The sequence below is a fragment of the Pteropus alecto genome, unplaced genomic scaffold (assembly GCF_000325575.1).
Source record: "Pteropus alecto unplaced genomic scaffold, ASM32557v1 scaffold182, whole genome shotgun sequence".
NCBI lineage: Eukaryota > Metazoa > Chordata > Mammalia > Chiroptera > Pteropodidae > Pteropus > Pteropus alecto.
In genome coordinates, this window is record NW_006433946.1 from 5112145 (window position 1) to 5122584 (window position 10440).

At 32.1% G+C, this 10440-nt stretch overlaps 1 protein-coding gene across 4 annotated transcripts in view; it reads right to left on the reverse strand.

The window, feature by feature from the left end:
* The window catches only part of DIAPH2 (diaphanous related formin 2), a 781302-nt gene that overhangs the window by 568396 nt on the left and 202466 nt on the right, over window positions 1-10440 (reverse strand). For all 4 annotated transcript variants that reach the window (XM_025044410.1, XM_025044409.1, XM_015586720.2 and 1 more), the window contains 2 exons: window positions 9152-9288; window positions 7304-7412 (listed from right to left, as the gene is read on the reverse strand). In XM_025044410.1, the coding sequence (XP_024900178.1) occupies window positions 7304-7412; window positions 9152-9288 (246 nt within the window). The remainder of the gene's footprint in view (window positions 1-7303; window positions 7413-9151; window positions 9289-10440) is intronic.

Genomic DNA, 10440 nt, shown 5'->3' on the forward strand with positions numbered 1-10440 from the left:
AGAGAGAAAAGATTAAAGGGTATATTGCTTTATTTTTATATCTTTCTTTTATACATTTAAGATTTTGACGGGGGGAGGGATTGGCCCATTCACCTCACATCCAGGTTCAATAATCAAAAGTTACATGTTTTAAAGCGGATGATTGAGGTTGTTTCTGACATTACTAGATATCTAAATGATAACTGAACAATGTAGCCTAATTCCTATGAATGCTCGAATGTCAAGCTAAAACACTTATACGACTAAATATTTGCCATAGACTTGGCATTATTTTAAAAGACATATCGGATAAATTATTATGATGCTTATGCCTTAATAGGTTACTTAACCTTCCTATTTACAATAAGAGAACACTGAAGTCTTCATAGAGTTACAGTAGGCTGGGATATGTTTGTATATTCTACATATCCATAGCTATGTTATCATTGTATTTGCTTGAATGATCCTTGTTATGTTAGAACTATGACATGACCGAACAAGCCAAAGTACATATCCAATCCAAAATTAATAGAGAGAAAAGTTGCCATCTGCTAGGATTGTTTTTGCTAAAAGAAATTCTAGCTTAATGGCTTGTATTAATACCCTATGAGTAAAGAGGACATTTCCATAAGAAACAAGTTAATGAGTCTTAGAATTGTACCTTTACACAAATAAAAGCATTTAGATCAGATGATGGAACTAGTAAAAGTCAATAAAATGCATTTAGATCAGATGATGGAACTAGTAAAAGTCAATAAAATTAACAAATGTATCAACATCAAAATAATTTCACATTTAATAAGATATTTGGTGCAATGCTATTAAATACTCACTTTACATATAATGTGTGAATACATAACTGAATTTTAAAAAGTTGCACCCACTGACTATAGCATAAAATAATTAGAAGACACTGAATTCAATAAACAGGTAACAGCACTGGTTTATCAATGTACTATTTATTGTTTATTAAATTGTAATAGATACCCAATTAATTACAAATAACATAAGATAAAGTCATACTATCATGTCATTTTACAATATATTCTGCTAAAGCAATGCTCTTTTATAGAAATATTTATAATGTATAAATGTGGAGGACAATACTCATCTTAATTATCTCCATTCCGCTATAATACTACACAATTACTGCCCTTTTCAGAGGACAGGTACAAAATCAATTCAAAATCAAAACAATCATCACTATTTATAACTATAAATTTAAATTTTAAAAATGAAATAAGTTTAAAGGGCAGAATATATTGGAAGCGGCGCTGTCTGCACGTGGCTGCTCCTGCTCGGCTGAGCCAGGCGATTACTATTATTATTACCAGACATTAGGTGCTTTATATAACTCACCATCTAATCTCATCTTCATAAAAATCATACAAGGTAAGCATTGCTATTATCCTTATTTCACAGATGATGAAGATGAGGCTCAAAGCAGATAAAAAACTTATACGAGGTCACACAGCAAGAAAGAAACTCATGATTCTAAACCATATCCTTTTACTGCAAATATAGAATAATTCCCAGCACACTCTAGATGCCTCATGAACTCCATTCATAGATTCACACAGCAGAAGACTTTAAGGATGGGTAAAATAATAAAATTTAATTAATGGGCCATGTTTAATATAACGGGAATATCTAGCTTTGAAACTATAGGTTAATTAGAAAAACATAATTATTTTAACAATCCATTATCTCGTATATAAAGCAGTTATAATATATAATGGGATGCAAAAATTCAAAAAAAAAAAAAGAAAGGGAAAAAATAGTTCCTAAAATGTGTTACATTCCACTTTCTGTATATATCCTGAATAATGAAGTATGGTAGCATTCCTTCATCCAAAATAATGGTCTCTCACTCTTATTTACTTCCTGACACCTAACTCCCTACTCAGCATACACGTGCAAGCAGATATACACATACACATACAAACACACTCTAGAGCTGTGCTGTTCAATAAGGGAGCCATTTAAATTTAAATTAATTACAGTTAAATAAAATTAAAAATCCAGTTGCTCAGTCTCACTAGCCACAGTTCAAATGTTCAATAGCTACATGTGGCTAGAGGTGACCATACTTGACAGAACAAAAATAGAACGCCGCAGAAAGTTTGACTGGATAGCACTGTACTGGAGACTTTAAAGAAAAAAGCCTTCTGGCCTAATCTCTAAAACCTAAGCTTCAAAGAAGTACAAAACTGAATAATGAAAATTTCAAAATTGGTACACTCGACTTCCAAGTATATAAATCCTTAAGAGCATGACTGAACTTCTCAATCGGCTTTCAAAAATTAAATAAATAAATAAATAACTCAACTACAGAGACAGAAATTAAAGAATCATGGGATTTTAAAGCTAGAGAGAGCATAAAACACTCTGGTCCAATATGCTCATTTAGAGGTAAAGAGACTAAAAACCTAGTAAAATTAGATGATTTGCCCAAGATCTATATAAATCTGGCATTGCTGAACAGCATTTTCCTTTGTGCTAAAGGAAAAAAAAAAAAAAACTGTCCTTGAATTGAAAATCACAAAGTCCATTATCCAGATTCCTTCTGTTACTTAGTTTCTTTATAATAGCTTTAAGTTTCCAAATGGTCTGCTTATCTATTTAACTACAGCTTCCACGATAATTAAAATGTAAAAATCAACACCTGAGAACCACTGTGAAGAGTCAAGCAACAAAGGATCTGTCCATATTTCTGAGGGTTTGTCCATTTAAGCATCGACATGTGTTTCTGCGTGAAACTCTTTCTGAAATAAATTATATAATTCCCACATTCTTAAGCAAAATATCCTAAATATAACTTATTATTTTTTCGCTAACTCAGGGGCATGATTAAATATGTGAGTTAGTGAGCTATGATGTAACACAGCGATGCCCTTAGTTGCTACTGAGGGGTTTAGGGCTTCTTGCTCCGAGACTAAATGAAACCAAATGTAATTTTTGCATTCTAGTTCTAGACTTTATGTTTCTATGTCCTTCTCCCTTGCTTTTAATCTGTCAGTTGTCACTTCTTGATCATCTCAGTTCAACGATCTGGAATAAATACTATTCCAGCTTCCCAACCTGTGCTTCTCATCTGCTGTGGATGGAAAACAGATAATTGGGCTCATTAAGACACCAGAGGAAAAAAGAGTTAATACACTCTGATTAAAGGCCAAAAGGTCTTTGTCATCATGAGGTTTACTTGATGGATTTGTTGACTTTTTGTAGGCTGCTCAGATTGTTTTAATCTTGCTTTATTTTTTCATTCTCAGTTATATTCCAAAATGATTATCAAACAGGATAAGTGAACCTACTACACATCAATGAACTATATATTTACTCTATGTTTTTGTGTACCATATCAAATGGCAATGTGCACAAAATTTTTATTATTTTTAGCATGTTAAAAAAACATTTTTAAAATATATTAAATCATGCTAAATCACTTCTGCATACAGCTCCTGAAACACTTTAAGACATGGCACCTTTCAGACCAACATCAGCCTGTAAAAGTTGGGCTCTTTATAATATATCATTGGAGGTTAACTGTACTGCCTTCTCTTTCCATGTAGAAATCAATTTCAGCTATAAGTTGGTATTACCTCATTTTGTCTTCTTTTGTGAAGTGACTTGCAGACCACTCTGGCTTCAGTTTTTACCTACCAGAAGTCATTTTCTTGCCTCCCATCCCACCATAATACTGTTTCCTATTTATGCTTCAAGATCCAGTTAAAGCATCACCTCCTCACTGAAACCCTCCTAGACTTTTGCAGGACATACCTAAATTAAACCTTGCCAGGAGAAAAGGGATATGAGTGTAGAAGGGTTCGTATTTCTACATGATAAAATATTTGAGGACATAAGTCTACGGCATATTTGAGAAACACCACGTTTAGTAAGGTTAAAATATATGGTACTTTTGAGAGAATGACAAGCTCAAAGTTGGGACCACACTGAAAAAGGTCATACATTGTGATTAAGATCTTCGCCTTTATCAAGGTAGCAATGAGTCTTGAGCATAGTTTTCTAGAAATGCTACTATGTTAGAATCAGATTTATCTTTTAAGGATAACTGAGAGCAGCAATACAGAACATTTGTCTGGAGGGGAAGAATCTATCAGTATACAGTACTAATTAGGAAATTGTGGAAATAATATTAGTGAGAAGATAAAGACAGTAGGCAGTGGGGGTAGAGAGACTGGGATAGATTCATAGTCTGCTCTATAAGATCTGATGATTGATTGGATGCAGAGAACAAAGAAGAATGAGGTCTTGAGGAATATTAAAGATTTGGTAAAAGATGATACATCTACAATTTAAAATTAGAAAGACAGGAAGAAGAGTAGACTTCTTTTTGGAGGAATCAGGTTAAAGGGAAGAGAGAGTGAGCTCAGTTTTAATAAGAGGAGGCACCACGTAGTGGTTAAGAGCTAGACACCCTAGTGTCTAATCTGGGATTTGCCTCCTATTCACTTTGTGACCCGGGGAAAGTTATCTAACCTCTATGAGCCTCAGTTTACTCATCTATAAAATGGGGATATTACTACTATCTCCCATAGAATTGCTGTAAGGTTTAAAAACGAAGTAACATATGTATTTAGCACATTGGCACATGGCTTATAAATGCTATTTTTAGTTTCTTATTTTTATGATGTCTATGAGACATCTAGTTAGGCATTTGGACATGTAGGTTTGATTAGAGGGAGAGAGATGAGCTGGACTCATAAATCTGGAGAATCACTAGAACATAGTGGATGTTAGAGCTAGAGAATCAATTGAGAACATACATGAAGAAAATGAATTATATGTGTGTACATATATATGTATGAGTGTATACATGCATATGTACATCTGTATGTATGCACAAAAAAATGATAGTAGAAGAGGACCAAGGATAGAACACAGAGAATAAAACATCCAAGAAGTAAGAAGAAAAACACATGAAGAAAGGAAAGAGCAGGTAAAGGTAGTCAAAGAGCAAGGAAAGAATAGTGGCCGAAAAGCCAAGGCCGTTGAATTTTCAAGGAGGGGGGTTATCAGAAGTGCCAAGTGATCAGGATTGGAAATAGGACATGGGATTTTGAAATTAGAGGATTACTGTTGACCTTTTTGAGAACTGTGAAAAGGTTGAGTTGTGAAAGGTAATTTGAGAAACAGAAAACAAGTATTGATTCTTTTAGAGATTTGGACTATAAAATGAAAAAGGAAGATGAGAGGCTAATTCAAGGGTAAGTAAGATCAAAAGAAGGTGTTGTAGTATGGGGGAAACTTGAGAATGCTACTAAGCTGAAAGGATGTCAATGAAGAGCATATGAAAATATGTGATTTGTTGTTTTATCTATTTTTTGAACTACTGAAGATAATGAAAATCCTATCAAAGGCATTAAAATTTCACTTTAAAGATGAGCTAGAAAACTTCTGTGAGAAATTTATAATGTTTTAAAACCCAAAAAAGAAAAAAAAGGTATATAGTTGTTATTTAAAAATATAATTAGTCCTGTATTTTAACAGAATTACTTCCTGAGACTGTAATAACATTTTAAGAAGTCTCAGGATACTACAGAAATAGAAAAGTCATTCTGTTAAAATACAGCACTAATTATATTTTTTAAACAACAGATTTAAACTTTTGTTTTTCATTCTGCATTCTGAATATATTTTTGAACTTTTAGATGAATTTTTTTCATTCACATGAAATAATACAAATAAGCAAACCCACTTAACAATTCTTGTGAGAGTAATAGGCTCTGCATATAACAAATGACTGATTTTTGTAGCTCATTAGAATAGGAAATTTCAAATTGTGTTTTGCATACGTTTGCATCTATAATCAGTATTCAACAGTTTCTTGAATACCTAGCAAGATGTCTGTGATTCTTCCATGTTTACTTGTTAACAACTTGCCATTTTATCATTCCATTCAGTCCAGCTTCCTGAAGGCCAGAAAATGTCATTCTCTTATTATTTGGGGTGAACTACTCTATGTCAGAGGTGTCATTTTAAAGGTCAGACAATGCAGTATACAAATGTTGGCATCTCAAAGACCTGGTTTCAAATCACAAATCTACCCCTCAACAACTGTGTGATTCGAGTGAGTAATGAAAATTCTGAATATATCTAAAATGCCTAATTCCTCTTAAACTTTGCAAGACAAGTGCAAACTCCTACATATGACTGAAAGTCAATGAAATTTAGTTAGGTAAGTCCAACCACCGTAACAAGAACAAAAATTTCAAGAAGTCAGCTAAAAAGATAGTTTTCAAACCTTTCAGCAGAGATATTAAATTTTACCGAGATAAATTTTATAAGAAGTATACTGTAAAAAGGAAAACACTGGAAGGAAATACCCTAATTATTATTTTTTAAATGTAATATACTGGATATAAAAGGCACACCATAAACGTTTATCCAAACTGCTTATTGTAGCTGGAGAAGTAACATTTAACAAATTTCCTTAAATTCTTGGAGGGGGATTATAGTTTTGTAACACTACAGTACTCTCTTTGGATAAGCCAATTTATCTATCTACTCTAGCTTCAAACTCCAGTTAAAAAGGATACCAATAATTCATAATACAATAAAAAGAGGAAAAGAAAATGTTTTACATCAGATAGGAAATTTTCATATTTAAAATACTCACTACTAAATAAGAGTACCTACATAGCCGGGTTGTTATGAGAATTAAATCAGATTATAGATGTAAATTAAAATGTTTAGTCCAGGATCTCACATCATAAGTATGATCAATAAGTATGAGTTCTCATCTCTCAAGAACAAAGTTATCTGGGTCCTTTCCTGAGGTCATCTAAGAAAACATAGTGAGTCATCTAAAGAAAACATTTAGGCTGGGTCTACACAGGGCTATCAGATACACCCTGACCTAAGAGTTGAAATTCAATCTCCTATTCTGGTGAGTCAGAATTCTAAATGTTGTTTGTATAGCACAGAGAGATGTGTTTACTTTTCTTAAATATCTACAAAAGCCCACTTGTTAGGATAATGACATTGGCTGAACTGCTTGCCCTCTTGCCCTGATTATTGCTAGGGTTTTAATTTCTGCGGTTTATTACATCAATTACTGAATCTCTACCCAAATATTAATGACAATCATAGTCATATTTATAATTAGCCAAATTAGTTTGTCTAATTTTAAACAAACTGTTATTCTCACAGACAAAACTTTGGCTTATATGAAGCAAGCAACAGAATGAATTTTATTTTTATGTTCCGTTCAATTCAAGTGTTAGCTCAAATGGAGTCGGTGTCATACAAAATGCATACTCTAAATATAACCCTGGAGCAATTTAAGACAAAACTAACTCACCTGTAATTGCACAGTTTCATGATTTTCTAATCCTTCCACAATTGGTGAAAATCGTTCTCTGTTATTTCTTTCTGCTGCTGCAGATATAGCCCCTAAAAGTTTATCTAAACTATAGAGACAAATATAGAAAAAATTAGAAATATATCTTATACACACATTATAACTATGGGTTATCTCTTTCAGTTCCCCCTCCTCTCCCCTCCCCCGTGCTTGATGTTTATAGAGATCATTACAATTTAAGAATTACGTTCCTGTTCGCATATCTCTACAAATCTAATATCAATAGCTTTAAATAATTTTAGGGCATCAAAATGAAAATTCAATTTAAAAATCTTGAGGAAAATAACTTTTCTGGGTGACATTTTCTAAAAGATACTTAATGATAAACACTGAAATTTAAAATTTCAAGTTCTATCATTTCACGCAACAGATATTAATATCACTTAAACACAAAAGGGCATCTACAGCTTTTGAAAGTGCATTCAAGTTTAACCCAAGTGTAATTTTATAATAAAGTGCTGGAAAGAATAAATTTTTAAAAAAAAACTTAAAAACATTAATATTATTTGAAAATGAAACAAAGAAAAACCTGAAAGAGAAAGCCTCAGTAATTAGAGAAGCATCTCTAATCGCCTAGCATAAGAAACGTATTTACCTCAACAAAAATATTAAAAATGATCTCTGTACAGTGTCTGAATCAAATTAACCTCTATGTAGAATACTACTCTTATCAAACTATATCTGAAATTATAATTAAATAATTGCAAGTATACCAGAGCAAGTTGTATTATATGAATTAAGTATTAAAAAATCTAATTGACTAGAAAAATATTTCTTACTCATGTATAAACTAATTTTTCTCTAAAACCTAAGGAAACCCTAGTTTTGCATATGTTATCTCATTCTCAGTTTGTTCTCACTGAGCTAAGACAATGTTATGTAATAATACTTTTGTTTAGTGTCTGTCTTTCAGTTTCTAAGGACACTAGCCAAGCAGCAAGCAACATCTCATTTTATTCTAACAGGTATGAGAAAGTCGACATATTAGAATATTCTCAAATCTTTGCATGGCCCTATTCTGATTCCAATTGAAATTACTGCAGGTACATAAACTGTTTGGAAAGAATATTTTAGTCCATGCCCTTAGCAGATATTTCATTTTTTTATCACAATGGTTTCTTATTAGCTGGACATATAAATGACATTGAATCTTACATTTTGCTTCTGATTCAATATTATTTCCATAAGAAGAAAGGATCTAATGTATGGTTGGCAACAACTTGCTGAAACTGGCACTTACATGCACTCTGAAAAATTACCAATAGCCTTTATGTTCTTTCTCCTTAACAGGTTAATTTATTTCATTCTATGAATAATGGCTTCATCTTTTCACTTACCGTAGACAGATAAAATAAAATACTACTATAAAATAATAGTACAAATTAAAACATCTAGTTAATTCAGTTAAACAAGTCAATTTTTAATGCATATGTGTGTGTGTGTGTAAGGTGTGTGTGCACACGCGTGTGTGCGTGTGTATGTAGTCAAAACTATTCTCTGATTTTTTCTTAGTTTTCTAATAATTGTTTTACTAAACAAAATTCTATTCATTCATTTTGAATCTAACTTTGAAGAATTTCCCATTAGGGTTCTGTTTAAACCTATTTTTCAAAACATCAAAAAAAAAAAAAAAGCTAAAATGTAAATAGATAAAATAAAAATGCTAATAATTTCCCAAAATTCACACTATCTTCATGCAAGTTATCTAAAAAAACAGCAACGAGGTAGGACTTGTTAATTTCTTGTGTTATATCCAGGCAGTTAATATGATAACATAGCAATACTTACATGTTCTCTTCTCCAACAATACAAATAGCAGAAAGTATTTTTACTATTTCAGTCATCATGTTGGGTTGTTTAGGGTCAATTGCTCTTGCCAATAGTAAAAGACTTCTTTCATCTCCTAGAATCCTTTGCAATCCAAACTTTAAAAAAAAGAAACTTCATTCAAAATGTCTTTAGAACATAACTGTAATTTTAAAAACAACTTACAATGATTTTCTAAAAACCCATACCTCCACAATAAGTTCTACCTGATTATATGAATGGTGAATGTTCTTCAAACAAGCAGTTATTTGTCTGTTTTTTTTTTTTTTTTTAATGACTGCATATTGGAGTTTTTGCCCCTTGATCAGATATGATTTCCATTAGCCTGCCTAAAAGTCCCTTAAAGATTTGGGAGAAATATGGGAACAATCAGTATTTCTTCAACAAAGAACATGTAAAGCACATACTGATATTATTTTCTAAAGTAATTCTACTTATATTGTTGAGTCTCCCTGGAGATATGTGGAATTCATGGTTAAATTCTCCAACATGTTTGTGTGGAAAATAAAGTTGAACAAAAAGGGTAAAATGTTGAAAAGCTCTTTTGTGTACAATATGCCAGTTAAAGCAATAAACCTCTGTATAGATTTTCCAATATCTTCTCTCTCTTATCTTCTTCCTTTCAGGCAGCTGTGCTGCATTACAAAAGCTCTGAACCAAAAAAAATGGCGCTTGTGTTTTATTATTTTTATTTTTTAATAATTAACTTATTTATTTTTTATGGTGACACTGGTTTATGAAATCCGGTAAGTTTCAGCTGAACATTTTAACAGTAAGGCATATATGTATATTTACATCGTGTGTTCACCTCCCATAGTTAGCTTTCTTTCTATCACCATATGGCACTTGTATTTTAGTAAGTGTCACAGTCAACCAGGCAGAGAAGGCACCATTTTCATTTCTTTTCTAGGCTCAAATATGTGTGCACATTATAAAAACGAATAGGTAAAGAAATGTTAAAGCCCAAACTTGAGTTTTTACTGCATTAAGAAGGTAGTATTTTCTTTGATCTTTGTCCCACAAAATATTTCTCAGCTTTCTTATGAAATGTGTTTGCTTCTTTTTACAATCTAATGGTGAAATCTGACATTTCATTGGAGCAAAAATGGCATTTCAAGCTAACCTTAAGTTAAGTACCAAGCATATGAATATTTTCATGGTTCCTTCCTAATTTAACTTCTAAAAGAATTAAAGAGGGGGTGGGGGGGCAGGGAATAGCTAACGCTATTAAATGTGACTTTACCAGAGAT